Source organism: Anopheles marshallii, chromosome 2 (genome assembly GCF_943734725.1).
Source record: "Anopheles marshallii chromosome 2, idAnoMarsDA_429_01, whole genome shotgun sequence".
NCBI classification, from domain to species: domain Eukaryota; kingdom Metazoa; phylum Arthropoda; class Insecta; order Diptera; family Culicidae; genus Anopheles; species Anopheles marshallii.
In genome coordinates, this window is record NC_071326.1 from 32672177 (window position 1) to 32688781 (window position 16605).

The 16605-nt window shown below is 42.3% G+C and overlaps 1 protein-coding gene across 1 annotated transcript in view; it reads left to right on the plus strand.

The window, feature by feature from the left end:
- Positions 1–1231: 1231 nt before the first annotated feature.
- LOC128709624 (uncharacterized) overlaps positions 1232–16605 on the plus strand; it is a 111879-nt gene continuing 96505 nt past the window's right edge. The window contains exons 1-9 of the mRNA XM_053804628.1: positions 1232–1254; positions 2462–2567; positions 2642–2738; positions 2806–3212; positions 3285–3701; positions 3777–3913; positions 4787–4936; positions 5043–5228; positions 5371–5444. Of these exons, the coding sequence (XP_053660603.1) occupies positions 1232–1254; positions 2462–2567; positions 2642–2738; positions 2806–3212; positions 3285–3701; positions 3777–3913; positions 4787–4936; positions 5043–5228; positions 5371–5444 (1597 nt within the window). The remainder of the gene's footprint in view (positions 1255–2461; positions 2568–2641; positions 2739–2805; positions 3213–3284; positions 3702–3776; positions 3914–4786; positions 4937–5042; positions 5229–5370; positions 5445–16605) is intronic.

Genomic DNA, 16605 nt, shown 5'->3' on the forward strand with positions numbered 1-16605 from the left:
TTGGAAGTAGGAACACAAAGCCACAACGAACATTACAGTTTATTAGCAAATATTTAATTAACATGCTTTACCGATCTGCTCGGATCGTACTGTTTGAAGCAAAAGCGTGCGCGTATGAATATTTTTCTCTCGTTGTTGCGTAATTTCCTTTCAGCAAAAGATTAAATTGTTAAATGGCCTGCATGCAAGAGTTTCACTTATTGTATATAGGTATTATATTATTCTGATATATTAGCGTTTTGAATCACAGAATACATAGCGTTTATTGCGGATATTATTTTCCCAAGCGTACGTGTATGATCGAAAGAAATTTAAAGCATTTCAAATAATGAGTCAGAATCATGCTTGACTATTTAACTATTTTCATCGTAGAGAAATAAGGAAACACAATCCGTTCTACACTATCATCCTTTCTACAAACACACTCTCACTTCTGTACCAATTCTTTCCCTTTTCCTCTATCGAAAGTATGCAAAACAATTCAACAATCAAAACAAACATTTTTCTATACTTCCAGCATTGAGATTGGCAGTAGTGTCGGTGGTGATTAAAAGTAGTACCGAACAAAACATCAAAGCACCTTTGTTTGTTACCGCTAGAGCTTCAATACAAAGCGCACAGCTTCCCGAACCCTGATCGGCTTTACGGATAGCGTGCATCAAGCTAGACATCGGCAAAATCACACCAACACCGACGATTCGGAACTTTCGATGCAAATTCGGTAACTTGTTGTTCAAAATTTACTGCCAGCCTCAGATTTTCCCCGTGCGCCTGTAAGGCCCCGCCGTTCAATTACCCGATTTGGAACTGAGTGTGTTGTGGCTGTAGCAACATGGTTTACTGATCGAAGCGTTAGCACACGATCAGCGTAATCGTGATGATGCGGTTGTTCCCACCGGTGCTTGTTAAATTGATGGACGCAGAAGTTGATCGGAATCGGTGAAACTCGATCGTCATAGCAAAGCGAAGAAACCATACACGATCTCGGCTAAGGGCGAAAAAAATCTGTTCAAAGCATCCCGTAGGACAATCCTGAATCAGAGCCTTTCAATTCGATCGACGCCATTAGCTACCAACCACCAACCATTACTACTACGAACAGCTCCACTATCAATACGTTCACCACCACCACCATCACCAACAAGCCCTAGACCATCAGAACATCATCAGACAGAATAACAAGAAACCCCACAACTTCCTCATCTTCCAGTATAGGCCGTAGATATGAGCCATGGCAAAACTGCGCCATTACAGGTGTTTTTTTCTTTTTCTCCCGTTCGTTTGTTTATGCATTCGTTTCTGTTTCGGTTTCAACAATTCACATCGCCACGTTTTCACCAGCAAACCGCACGATCGTTTGCATATGTATTTGCTCTTTCACTCTCACTCTTTTAACGCTTTCTTACTATTACTCAGTTCGTGGAGTTCTCTGGCTTTCAGTGAGTTGTGTTTTTCTTTGCTTTGTACCTGCTAATTGTTCTATCCTTTTGTATGGCGTTACATACTTTAAACTTATTTATGTTCTTTTTCCCTCTAATTAACTTTTCCTATAAACTTCAAACTTCAGAACAAGTTTGCACTGGAAGTTGTCTCGCTTATGAGTTCCGATTTACCATATAAATTTCGTTGTGATTTGTTCTTCTCTATTGCTTCACAGCCACATGGTTTAAGTTTTCCTGTTTTACCGTTGCATATGATATTTTACAGCTGCTTGCTAAAAAAATCATTTTCTGCTTCGTTGCGTTAAATGAAACCCATTTCATATGGTTCAAAGTCTTTGAATGATATTACCGATCTGACTGATATGAGTGAGTTTAAGCAGATAATTAAATTTAATAAAGACTTCTGCAAAAAATTTACCAGAATTCAACATATATTTTCATTATTTATAGCCCATATCTTAGGTAATATAGTAAGAAAAATATTATTTTTTATAAAGTTCGTGCTTTAAAATTTAAAAAGTATGTTTTAAAATAATTTATCATTCATTAAAAAAACTAACTTCCTTTTTGTTCCGTTGTTGCTATGAAAAATTATTAAAATTATATTTTCTTAAATTAAATTTTTAAAATGAACTATTTTTATTTCAATTTACTTTACAAAACCCTTCTGAGATCCGGTTTTACGCAGATTCACCACTCTAAACCTAACCCATTCGCTTACATGCTTTAAAAATGTAATAATATTTTTTTTTTGTTTACCTCAATGAGAGATGAACGCTTTTAAGAGTATCGCTTTCCTGTTAAGTTGAGAAACATTAATCGCTTGCACTTCACAAAACACACTGGCTCGCATAATGTTTTACACCTGTTGCAAAACCAAATAACGCATGCTGTTTAACACTTCTTAGAGGATATGCTGCAAAAGTTGTTCCATTGTGTACACGCGCTCTGTAAGCAATCCAGAGCATACATGTTAATTGTTTCGTACATTTCATATATTTTATTGCACATCCGATCAGGACCATGACGGCGATCTGCTTTGTCTGCAACCTGCCTATCATGTCTCACCAAGTGGGACTGGTATGGCAGGGTGGAAACGGCTGGGACGATTTGGTCCGAGAGCAGGTACGTACTTCGATCCTTACAGAGTCTCTTCATGAAGGTGTAAGGTGTAATAATAACTTCCCCATCGGTTACAGGTCGAAGAGTCTACCATCCGACAACGATTAGGTGGAAGGCGAGACTCGGCAGCACAGATATCTGGTGCCTCACCACCTAGTACCTCACCACCACCGGGTAAGTGATTTTTTTCCGACCAGTCTTCACGCTGATTACTCATTCTTCCATACACACTTTCTAACAGGCGCTCAACGGCGACGACGCAGCTCACTCGCCCAGCTTACAGACATCCTACGCGAATGGAGCGGTGGAGGCTCGAAACGGCAAAAAGCGCCACTAAACCGACGCGAAACACTTGCCGATCTGGCTCGCAGCTTGCCCTGGAACAAAGCGACTACAGCCGAAACGTACAACAATCAGAACAATTCAGGACACGCACCGCCGCTGCGGAAGCGTCGCGAATCGAGTGCGGATTCGGGTGTGAAGAGCTGGTCCTATCGGCGCGATTCACATGCATCCGACTTCCGGAAGGAGCGCGAGTGGGAACGCGATCGCGAAAAAGAGCGAGAACGGGAACGGGAACGAGAGCGAGAGCGCGAACGGGAAAGAGATCGTGATGATTACATCTACTCGGCGGACAATTATCGAAATGTAAGTGCATAAGTGATAAGCAATGACTTTCGTTAAACCGGTTCTCATATGTACGTTGTTTCATGCCTGCAGGGTTCACGCCGAAACTCCAACGACTCTAGCCGCGATCGATCATCGCGCCGTGACTCCACCATCGGTGGAACGGCAACTCCCCCGCCGCCACCCAAGGTTGTGGGAGCACAACGAAAGCGCAAAGATTCGCTAGTTGTCGCGGAAATGCCCAACTTCCGGCAGGAGCAGCGACCGTCCACCAGTTCCACCGCATCCGACTCGGCCCCACTCTTTGTCGCTGTTGGGCATGTGGATACTGCCTGTCAGGCTTTACCACCGCCCACCATCATCACCAGCTCGGTTACACCGCCGGCCACCAGTCCCACCGCTCAAAAGGGACGCCGGGACTCGACTACCCAATGCGGTACGAAAATGACCCGCCGGGATTCGCGCGTCAGCCCTGAAAGGGCCCAACGACTCTCGAAGCTTCAGCGACAGGTGAGTTTGTTAGCCCGCTTGCGACCTTTCCGGTTCCGACCTGAACCACTTTTCTCGACTGTTTCCTAATTTAAGGCCACGGCTTACGACGAGTCATGTTTGCCTCCGGGTGGCTGGAGTCGAAGAAGCTCACAGCCCGCACTCAGTCCGGATGGTGAAGGACCGGAACGGCAGGCTAGAAGGGACAGTCTCAGTCCGGACAGTGCTTCTAGGTGAGTAGCTTATTTAAACTTTGAAACGGTAGTTTCCAACTCAGTTAGAAGAACAATATTTAATTAGATTTTTAAAAGTGTAATTCATAGTTTAAAAAGTAGAAATGTTCATTTAATTTTTGGCCCTTTGATCCCTGTTAAGAATAAGACATAGAGCAACAGGTCTTAGCAAAAAATGTTCAGAAAAAATGTTTGCTCTTAGTATGAATTTTAGAAGAATGTTTTCACTACATTAAATAGTATTAGATAGCTAATAAAACAGTACAGTTTATGAGACGATAACTTTTGTTTGATTTTGAGTTATTGCAGACAATCACAGGTCCATGAAAAGTGAAAGAGTCAATTATTTCTGCCATAACATTGGTATTCAAAGTAACAATTCTTGTTGTGATATAACTTTTGACCTTTTGAAATAACTTTTGAACTTTTCACCACCATCTCGGAAACTTAATCATATACAACTGCTGATGCAAATTATTGGAAAGGAGTTCCTTTTACCATTTCTTTCAATTCATTCAATCAAAAAAGAATTCAAAATTGTGCAACCTTGTTATTTTCGTTCTTAAAGGAGATCCCCAATCTTTTACGTCCTTTCGAAGTTTAATTGTTTCTGATGCATTAGTTAAAATGCTGAAAATATATGTGGATTACTGGAATGGTTATGTTATAAAGCAATAAAATTCATAAAATGTTCCATTTTGAAAGTATTTGTTCTTTGCGCATTACTAGAACCATTTGCATTTTTATGCAGAATTTCTAGTTTGTACGCCAAATTGTGCTTTGCAAAACCGATAATCTAGTATTAATAATATAGTAACGCGCACACATTTATTAGCTGTATCTAACGAATGATTTCGGTTTTCCCTTCTTCAGAGGACGCCGTGATTCGCGTTCCCATCTATCACCCGACCGTAGCCACGAACGTGAAGGAAGCCCACGACGCAGCCGCCGCCTGCGAAGACAATCATCATCGGCCGCTCGGCAGCCACGTTCACCCGATTCCTCCAGCTGTTGTTCATCACGGTAAGAGCTTCCCAGCCGCCACTTGCTAACATAAAAGCTTTCATGCTGCTAGTGCTTTAAGGGGTAAACTTTATCGAGTCTGTTTTTCGTTTCCATCCATGCACAGAGATGCAAGTCCTTGCGCTCGACCACCACCACAAACCGAAAGCTCGGCCCGTCCCTCCATTCGTCGCCAGTCAACCACCGAAGAGATCCTGATTGCGCGGGGCTTTCGCCGCCAAAGTACCACCGAGGAGATGATACGCTGCCGTAACTTTCGCCGCCAAAGCTCGCAAAGCGATGACACCAGCCGGTAAGTATGGGGCCACATTTTACGATACGGCGAAAAGCTCCTCGCTAAGCTTTAGTTCGCCATTTTTCCGCGGGTTGCTTTTCCTCTCTTTTACACACAACCACACGCATTCACACTCGCTCTCTCATGTTTGGTTTCACAGCTATCGTGGTAGGCGAGATTCGAGCGCACAAATTATCGACGGCACCATCGGCACGATGACGGTGGAAACCACGAGTACGTTTTTCGATTCTAGTACGCAAACAGGTATGATTAGTGTGTGTATGTGTGTGTTCGTGTGTGACCGTCTGTTCGTGTGCGTGTCTGTGTGAGTGAGTGGCCTGGTAGGCTCTAGAGCATAACATATTCTCAGCTGCACTAGCCACTAGCTGATACCCATAAGTGCTTCGTCCCTCTATGTGTTGCTGTCGAATTGAGTTTGTGTGAGTGCGAGCTTTGCGAGACATGCGGCTTCGCAACGCAAGCATTTCAGGAACATCGGTTGTTTACATTTTGTTCCAAAGGATCTTTCAACACCTACAACAACAAGAAAGGATCTCGATCGGTACCTTCGATATCATTACCTGACTGGCAGGGTTGCCCCTACGTTGCTGTCCGTCCAATCTCAAACGTACCCCTGGCTCAATCTTTCTACCGAGATTAGGGATTCAAGATGAAACCCCATCGGTGCCGCAGGAAAAGGAAACCGGCGCTTGGGACTGCATAATGAATGAAACTGCCGCTGCTCGGTGGAGACTTTTTGCCTGCGTCATTCATCTGTCATGTCACACCGGTAGACGGATGGATAGCTGAAGCTGGATCCTTTTTACCACCAGCTTTTCCAACCCACCGTTCGACACACCCATCCTCGTTTCCTCGTTAATCCACCGAGCAAAAGCACTCAGGCTGGTAAGCGAGTGGATTACAAAACTACCGGCAAAATATTATCCAGCCTTTAGCTTCCGCTTGCTTTCTCCACAAATATATCGCTGGGAATGATGATTTATCTCATGATGCCCAACCACGAACCGAGGTTCCATGGTGGTTCCGTTCCGGAAACGGGCTTGACATGTGGCGGAAATGGATGCTACTGGAGCGATTTGGATGAGAAACGCTGGAATTGATTGTGAATAATTATTGTCCACCAAGCTTGCTGTTGAAATACTCCGTGTTGATTGACTGTAATTAATAGACCAAAGCATTTCGAGATATAAACGATTTATTCCTTACTAACTGCTTGAAGAAAAGAGATGCAAACATTCAAATCTGTATTAATTTTTAAGCTAGAGTTAATCATCCATTTGTTTTTTGAATGTTTTGGTTATGAATCATCAATTCATCAATGTCCACATTGAATGTTGTGATACCGAAGCGTGTATCTGTTCGCTAGTGTAAAAATATTAAATGAAGGTAAACGAGGACCATCAATCTTCTAAATCAATGATAATCGCAAAACCTTACGGACAAACTAAGTGTAAAATGCACTAACTTTTAGAAACAAAATGAATTTTTGATTCAAATTTCATCACAAGTAGAGAACGTATTTTACAAAATCTGCAATTTTCTCTATTTGCCAAATGAAATGAGAAACATGAGAGCTTTTTCCATGATCAGTTATCAAAAAGCAATGATCTTAATATCTTCTCTGTTCTGCATTTCATTTGTACAGAATACATTGGAACTGATTTGAATGATAAAATAACTAAACCTTCAGATAGCTTTAATTTTATTCGTCTGAAGAAAGAAACACAATTTCAAGCAGAACAAACAAAGATAAAGGGCAAACTCCTAAACTGAACAAAAAAATGCCATTACGTAAAAAAGTGTATAATTTACTCATTGATCTCAGCGCTTCCCAACGCCTACAACCACCTGCACTTGAGGGATATATTTCCATTCAGCAGAAAAGCAGGGCAACCTGCTTCTAAAGATATCTTCCTTTCTTTCTATGAAGAATGCTTCAAGAAAGTAAGAAAATTAACTAGAAAAAACTTTCAAAAAAGAATCCAAAACACAACTCAACCCCCAAGGAAAACAATGATCCCTCCTATGTGCAACGTGCCGTTTCGGCTATTCTCTTTCCATTCACTACAATCGTTGCGTAAACTTTAGCTGAATTTGACAAGGCGTGATAAGGAATGGTGCGCAAGTGAAATGCGGAATAAATGTTGATTCCATGGAAAGAAACTGCCCCACGCCGATAACGCCGATGGGAAAAGAGAGACGAAAGCGGTACAGGCCCGAGTCAGTTGAATCGTCTTTGGACGTTTTCCAACCAGCTGCTCACCGGTACTGACCGTTGCGGGATATTTTTGCTGAATGAGTTAAACTTCAAAGCAGCTTCAAGAACTCCCCACATCGGCACCAATTTAATGCGACGAGCGCCGGCAAGCTAAACTGGAGCAATTAGCTTTACCTTCATCGTTCGAGTCACCGCTTGTTCGAGGTTTGTCGGAAACGCACGGCTGCTGGTTTGTTTCGCGCAGCAAAAATGTGTTGTCGTCTAGTCATTCCTTGCCGGCACCTGCAGGAATGGTAAGCACGGGCACAAAAAAAAACACTGACACAGGAAACGGTGCTTCCAAAGCGGGCTGCACGGTGGAATAAGAATTTTTCGCCCGGTGGAATCTTGTATGCGTCTTCTTGCTTACCACTAAACGTGTCTTTCACACTGCACCGGAAGAAACGGACAAGATTCCTGTACGGAGCAGGGCCGATGGGTTTCGAATATCGTCCGTCCGATCCGGTGCCACTCGCACTCGCGGTGTTATCTGATGCAGCTAATTAAATTTTACGAATGACCTAGCGCCCCGTTGTTGGTCACGATTTGCGACAGCAGTGACAAAGGCAGGTGAGCTGATGTGTGTGCCCATTCTTCGCTGTGTACCGAAGAACAGTTTAGATCTGCCCGTGCAGCCGCAAGGCACAAGGATTTACCCAAAGGTGGATACGGGTGTCGGATGGTTTCTAGGCCTAAACCTGACACACGGGGTCAGAAGGTTCTTCAAGCACGTACCAAACGTGTGGCTCGTGCACTACGTGGCTGAATGACTCCAGTGCACAGGGTTAGGTCAAGCGAAATGGAAACTGTCATCAACAGCGATAGGACTGGATCGTCAATTTGTCCGTCACTGTACTGCAGTCACATGCATGAGTAGATAGAAACCGAAACGTTTCAGTTTGTTATGAATTTGTTGCTTCACATGGAACAAGATTCCATCCTAAAACGTGTACTAACAAAAAGCAGGAGCCCATTGCGTGAAGATGGAATATATTTTCAGTGGCTAATTAAGAAAAAAGAGAATAGCTTACGGCTTGTTCCATCTAATCTTACAACCAAAAATCCGTTAGGCATTCACTGTGAAAACGGGTACATCAGAGTACTTTGTCAGCGGATGCTTGACATAAGAAAGATCTTTTTAAAAATGGCTCATCCAAAAAGCAATTTGCAGCATACATAGTTAGAGTAGTTTATCAATCCGCATCTATCTTGACATGTTAAAATATGCATACTAGGCACAGTAGTCCTTATGACCATTAAACGCAAAGTATCGCAGCAAAAGCAAAATTGTACGTTCAGTTTAATTCAATTTTTGCCTTTGCGAGCCTTCCCTTTTTTATGGTGAGTAACTGTTAAGGTACTTGTCTCAGTCAAGCTTTTTTTTAAGCTTTGCATCAGTGCAAATTTCTAAGTCGCTAAGTGCAAAATATTTGTTCGTAAGAAAGTGGCGAATGTCAGCAGATAGGCACAAAGCCTCTGTAAAATGAATTTTAAAAAAGGTTTGTAAGTAGCGTCTCTTCACAATCGTCACTCCTAATGTGGAGTAGTATTTTAAATTTCATTTCATATTTATGATAATTATTCATCTATCAAGAACCATTTGATTGACGTGTTTCGTGGTATGTCTCTTTAAACGGTAAAAATATACCACATCGAACGCAGTATGACGCAGCCAGGATGAAATGGTTTTGCAAAACAATTTATTTATAGTATACTATTTTGCGCACACCACCATACTGGGCAATCTTATTTCTGGTTAACAGCTAGTCAAACATCCATTCCTCAATTAAGACGGCACCAAACGGTCCCCGAGCATCGCTGGAAGCAACATCTAAATCCACCACGCGTATAGCTTATTTTTTGTGTTCAATTTAAAGATTCACTCCAGAGCTGCTTATCACCAAGGCTTTCTTAGCATCGTCATCATCATTGTCATCATCGTCATCGTTGCGTTACACTTGAAATGTACAAAATCGATTCTGTTATTGCTTTGGTAGCCCCGCAGGAGAAACGATATTCCACCCACCTGTCTGTAAACAGCTTCTCACTCGTACGCAACAAATACACCTCCCGTGGACGTTGCGCACGCGTTTCACTTTTGGAGCCCGGTTGCCGTATTTGCATATCTTCTCAGTACCGTACCTTCGCTGGGCAAACGATATTTACGTTTGCCTTTTCCTACGTCAAGCATTAACGGACCCAAAATTAGAAATGGTTTTCATTCATGCGTCCTCCTACAAATCAGCATCCTTCCACTGGTGGGATGATTATGGTCGTATAGTCGTACCCTGGCAGCCCTCCTTACCAAGCCACGTGTGCTTTCCTTCCCGCATGCCCTGCAGGAGACGTTGACGGTGCGTAGGACTTAAAACTTATGAATGAAAGTACACTTTTGCAGAGGAGTGAGACCAGATGATCAAGAAATTGCTTACCGAACATCGAATGAAAATAACGAGATGCAATAAACCCCCATTCATCTCCCAAAATAACTTTTAACATTTTGCAAATATAGTGTGAAAGACTGCAGGAAATGTGAGCTTTACATAATCGTGTTGGCAAACAAGCATGAGCGGTTTGCGCAATTTTCGCCGCGGAACCTGTTCGCTATGATGACTTCGCGTAATATCGTGTGCGTTGTGTTTCATTTCGTTCAATGATCAACAAATAGAACAATTGCTTGTGTCAATCGCACGCTATGCGCCCACTGATGATTTAAGCTCCCCGTAGCTTTAATCCACGTGGTGTAAACACGATCTCAACCCAGTGAGCATAAAGTGAATTGAAATCGCACACAAGTAGGCTTCTCTAATGTGCCCGATTCCTTCCATACCGCCTTCTACCCAATCCGAAAACATAGGTCTGATTTGTATTGGATTTACTGCACAGAGCGGGGTGCAAAAACGGTGAACACAAACCCGGCCAAGCTCCACGCCCACGTGCTTTCGCGCCATTTTGGAAGCCGACCATAACGGGGCAACAATTTTAATTCCTTTCGACGTCGAGCGCTTTCTTCACTTCGCACACTTTTGCTTTGGATGCGCGTCTTTGGTTGAAGGTTGAAGGAGAATCCGTACCGGGGGCGAACAGCGACGTGAAAGTTGAAGGTACTGTTTCACCGTAAATCTGATTTGCATACCAATGAGATGATGATCGCATCAACTGGTCGCAATCGTAAGGAAAAGGAAGGGCGACCGTTGCTTTAAGCAGGGACAATGTGCTTAAAATTGTATCACAAGCACCGGGCAGAAGTCGCAACCGAACCCCGCGGGTGGATGGTTCATTTCCCCAACTTGCGACGCCGGTTACGTGTAGCGCAATGGTGATCCAGTAATTTAATGGGGAAAAGTTGTTGGGAAGCAATTTTCGAATCCGCACTTGACGAATCGTTGTATCATTTTAAAAGGCGAATGAAGTAATTACCGACACTAAGTTGACGGGGTGAGGGGATGGAAGGGTAGGTGTGTTAAGCAGTTTTTACTGATTTTTCCAACGGGATACAGATTTCAAATTGTTGACATATTCCTGTCAAATTAAGCTGAGGTACCCAAAGTTAGACATAATAACAAAAAACATTTTTTGTTAACAATATAACTAACTGAGCCTAGTATTAAAGTCAGATATTCTCACAGCATCGCCAAGGGTCTGCGCCAAGGAGATGAGCTAGCTTGTCTTTTCTTCATCATGGCACTCATCCGAGAGTCATCCGCCACTCGGAAGTAGATATTTCGTGGACCATCTGCTATAAGCCGATCAAGTTCCTGGCATACACTGATGACATAGACGTCAATGGTTTCTGGTTCTCCTACGTAGCGGATGCTTACCAACGAAATAAACAGATGACGGAAAACCTCGGGTTAGATATTAACGAGGTCAAAACCAAGATGATGGTAGCACCACCAAGACCCTGCTAAAAAATCCTAACATAAGCAGCGTGATGTACAATAAGTGAGCGTACTTGCGAAGTCGTCCGAAATTTCACCTATCTTGGGTCGAAACAGCACCAACCATACAGCGTTTATCAGTCGAATTGAACCATGTAACGCTATCTGTCAACAGCGTAAAACGAGTCTCACGACTCGTACGAACAGTTCGGACCCGTTTAAAAAACACTGGAACACTAGATTCCAACTTTGTAAAATCCCAACTCAACCTTGGGAAAATGGGCTTTCGCTTGAGATGTCAGGCAGGAAGTTTATGCTGCATGTTTAGATACTCCGTTGTAGTATTTATACATATTGTAGTAATTGTATTTATTTTATCACAACTATCAAACTGTTATGAAAAATCGAAACAAATTAAAATAATTGGACTAGTTCGATTGCAATAATTCAAGCATAAAAAAATAACAAAACACGTATAACAAACATCTAGTGTGTCAGTGACATAACCTAAGCAACATTTTCCACAAAGACTTTATATATTCGAAACTATTTGTTCAAACTTTCATTAGCATTGCATTTCAATCGTTGCCAATTTACCATCTTTTCTAATAACATTTTGCCGTGCCATTTTACCTCATTTTGTCAAGCAACCAGTTGGAGCTTACATCCAAATGATAAACCAGTACCATCCACTTTATGTGATTGTTTAGATACTTCACGCAACAGTAAGCTAACCATTCGCTTTCCCAAAATAAAGGAAAAGATATCCAACCCTATGGAAACCCCTTTCGAACGGTTTTGCACCGTTCTCATACACATTATGGGGCACACTTTCTTGCTCTCCTCACTGCTTCATAATCGCTTAATCTGTTACCATTTTCAAACTGCATCCCGACAAACGGTGTGTTGCTTTCTGGTATGTCTCGGGTAGCATTCTACCAGAAGCATCCAAACGTTAAAATGGACTCCTAAATTTGCTGTCACCAGCCCCAAAAGTCATTGAATAACATCCCCATTTTTTCCGCAAGGCCACACGTAAATGGTTCTGCTGTCGCCCCACCCGAAACCGTACGGGGTTCGTAATTCTGGGCAAATTCGTCCAACCTCATAACAACCCCTCAACGTACGGCTGGATACAACGAACTCAATCGAAAATCGCATAAAATCACGTTTTTCTTCACCTGCTCCACCACACTGCCCGGCTCACTTCAAGAATTTAAGGGACGGGAAAATGTCCCTAATGCCTCTTTGCCTTAAAAGCAAAAAAATGCGAGAACTTGCTACAAAAGCAAACAGGAAGAATATCAAGAACTTTTACCCTTCGGCATCGCCGCGCTACACGACCGGACTCGTCACCAGTCTCCGTTATTGAAAGAGCACACCAAGCATCCTTTGCCCGCCGTAATCTTGGAGGGAAAAAGGGCAGCTTTTTGATTTCGAACGCTCAGCGCTGTCATCGATATTTGGGTCCCCGGTTTCGGCACGCACACTTCCCAGTCTTCGGTGGATTAAAAATGTCTTGCTCAAAACATTCGGCAAAGCATTGGCTCACCTGCAGCTAGTGCTAGTACGTCCTTCCCAACAACGCTAAGCAAAGTAGGACCTGGTTGCAGGAACGGCCCAACTCCCGGTTTTTTTTTTATGGCAGTAGGTAAATAAGGTGCGACCCGAAGTGAAGGGCAAAATGCCGTTCCAATCGAAAAGAAAAATAGACGTTTGTACGGCACCATTCAAAGTTCCGCTACAAGTTGATCCTCTTTTGTATAGTAAAGTGTGGCAAAAAGAATGGAAACTTCCAACCCATCTCAGTACCCGAGTATGCGTTTTGTCCGTCTCAAGCGGAGCGAAATTTGTTATTTTTGATCGGTGTTTTTGTTGTTGTTTAGTTTTCGGTGTTTCTTCTGCTTCACATTCCTTCTACGAAACTTAAGCCTTTTTTACGATCTTCAGTCACGCACTGAAACGCTTCCAGCCGGCACTGAAATCAAACATCGGTGGTCGTGCTCCGTTTTTCGGTATAGATTTTTCGAAAGCCGAAACGCTCGTCATACGATGTAAATGTATGTGTGTGGATGTGTACCGGGGGGAAGTGCTCAAAGCATCTTATAGATGATTTATTTGCCTTTTTGGTCATGAAAAACGTATGGAAGCATTAGATTGTGATGCTTTACACTGCTATACAAAACGGTACTTTGTGAGAAAGGAACAATAGGACCGAATACGGCACGTTTAGGGTTTGTTTCGTTAAGGGCAGTTCAACAAGTTAGTAATTTTGGGTAAATTTTCGTATTTAAATGATCAAATGATTCTTGTAGCTTTCTACTCTTTTTGTTTTGTTTCCATGTAACTGAAAATAAATTCAATATAAAAAAAATGTTTTTTTTTCATAACGATGGTATTTGCTTTATGGATTGCCGACCATGAAATTTCTACAAAAGTCATAATATAATTAAATTAAATTGTTAAAAAAAACAAGCCAAAATTGACTAGACTTTGCTTACCATGAAAATAGCTCATCAACTTACCTCATCGTCGCTGGGACGGGACCCCAAACCGTTCATTCAATTTAATGCTTCGTTAAACGGTGCTACATAAATTATGGTTGGTAAAGACAATAAATTTTGATGCATGTTCATTGCCATACTCACCGGTAGGGGCTGAAACGCTGGAAACTGGGTTAGCAAAAGGGTGAAATTATTGTTCCACATTTATACCGGTTTCGTCTTGGCGAACTGTGCCCCCACTGCATAGCGGACGCTCAGTGGAATCATTTTTCATGATGCACTTTAATTATAATTGCACTCGAAGCAACACAATGCCAACGTAGTGCTAGTGGTAGAGCATTGCCGATCATTTGGATCATACATCGCTTTGTGGCAAAAAGGTGTCTGTTTGTTATGAGAATGATATAGATGTGTAAAAAATGAAGAAGCCAATGCACGATGGGACAGTGCTGAATAGAAAGGTGGATTTTTTGTGAAATACCTGCAAATTTTTGTTGTATTTTACGTCGAAGCAAACATTACAGAAATGTATCATAAATTATTTAACCCTCAATTAAGACCTCAATTTAAACTTCAACCCTTTTTAATTATACTGAACTGTTCATCAAAATCTGGCTAATGATGCTTAATATTAATTCATAAATTAATTACATTAAAGTTAAGTAAATTTTGCTACTTGAAACATAACAACAAGTGCAAATAATATCACTCTTTTACACTTTTTCTACGGTATTTTGAGATTTTTTTATGGCAACTTGTATTACATTAATCGTTCAACTGAATAAGCAGAAATTTGTTTTGTTTTTCTGATGTTAATAAATTTCATGCAATTTAATAATTTAGCAATACCAATACTTACATATTTTTCGGAATGCTTGGCATGTCACCCAACATGCCCTACATGCAATTGGTTGCACTAATAAATGCATTAAGCAGTAACTAGAGTATTCTTTCTTAAATTGGAGCAAAACTTTAAAGCGAATGTTGTTTTTTTCATGACATACAAAACGGCAACAAAAACTACCATGTGCAAATCAAATTTCAAAAAGTCAGCAACAACGTTAGCTCATTTTATCCAATTTTTGTGCAACCTTTCTTTCTGCAGCAGCTTGTCGTCGAAGCGATTAAAAGCAAACCCTGATTCAGCAGATGTCGAGAAGAAAATGTAGACCCGAGATAAGAATAACTACGCTTACCAAACACACATACACACACCTGTCACGCCTCTCAAGCATCGCATAAGGAACACCTTTAATTTGCCCAAGCAAAAACACACATACTAAACCCTTATACAACAAAATCAAGCAACACAACACCCGAAGCATATTGACCGCCGGCATTGTCATCCACGAAAAAGAAAACACTCCAAAGGCAAATGGCGATGAATAAATCATCGTCCTCCGACCGTTATCGACCAGCTAACAGCATTTAGCTTTTTTTTCCTTCTTACCCACTCTATTTCTCTCTTGATTTCCTTCGCATGCCAATCAAAGCCCCAAGAGTGTCCCATTTCATTACCACTTTCCCAGTACAAATGGCTTCCACGACGCTTGGTGTGTTTACACCGCGCAAAGGTTTCCGGGTTTGGTGGTTCACTTTTTATCGATCCCGGCCCAAGTTCCTTCTACACGGTACGGGAAAACGACAAAACCCGAAAGAATATGAAGAATCTTTCATCATGTTCGGCAGCACAGTGATGGTGCTGCGTGTTATCGGTTTGTTTCGCTGCAGTTTCACCACCTTTTTTCTGTGTGTCGCAAAACAGTGACATGAACCGCATGAACGTTAGGCATTTGTATCCCGGATGCTTCATGACGGTAGCGCAATTTTGTACACCCTGCCGGTACGGTATCAGCAACATCTCGCACAATTTGCCCCTTCTTACAGGCTTCTGCATTCACCAGGCCACGAAAAACACCAGGCGTCTCCATCGACCATTAGTTACGATTCATGGTCACTAAATTTGATGAGCTGGGCTGTTTCGGCGGAACGTTTCCCGGCGGTGGTGACGCTACTTTGAATGATTTGATATTTCTTTCTCATCATTCTCATCCCGAAGGGTTCGGCTTAAGGTTTTAATGCGTTCCCAGCGCTGCCGAGAAAGTGTTGTCATTATTCAGGGATGGTTCTTTTTTATACCGTTGTTTGGTTTTACGCCAGTGCACGGTACCATCCCGTTCACCCGGAACGTCAATGCATCATTGCGCCTTTTGTTCGTAACACTTTCGCTAGCATGAGCGTTGACGAGCGTCACCCGTTTCGCTACAGGCCACTAGCACTGACAGGGGTTGCCAGCGAACAAACACAACAACAAAAAAAAAACACACAAACGCTCATAAACGAAGTTTAATGATGTGGAAAAGATTGCAAAACCGGACATCGACCGGAAGGAGTCCGTTTTGTTTCGGTGCACAGCACACCATAGCCATCGGAACGTGGCACCGCTTTATATCAAAGTCATCTTCAGCACTTCCTTCAGCGGTTGTTTATATTCGGAGGCTATCTATTACGCTAAAGCATAATACACGGGCCAAACGTTTTCATTTCTCTTAGCCTTTTTTTGTTTTGTCTTTTGCTTGAAACAATGAGATTTATAAGGAAAAACTCAAGCGCCTTGTAATGAGAAAGTGAACAAAAAAAACCCCCCCCCCCCGTACAGTGTAGCAACACTCTTCCACACCAAGGGCAGCAAGCCGACGCACAACGGAACGGGCAAGTTTATGACATTCGGC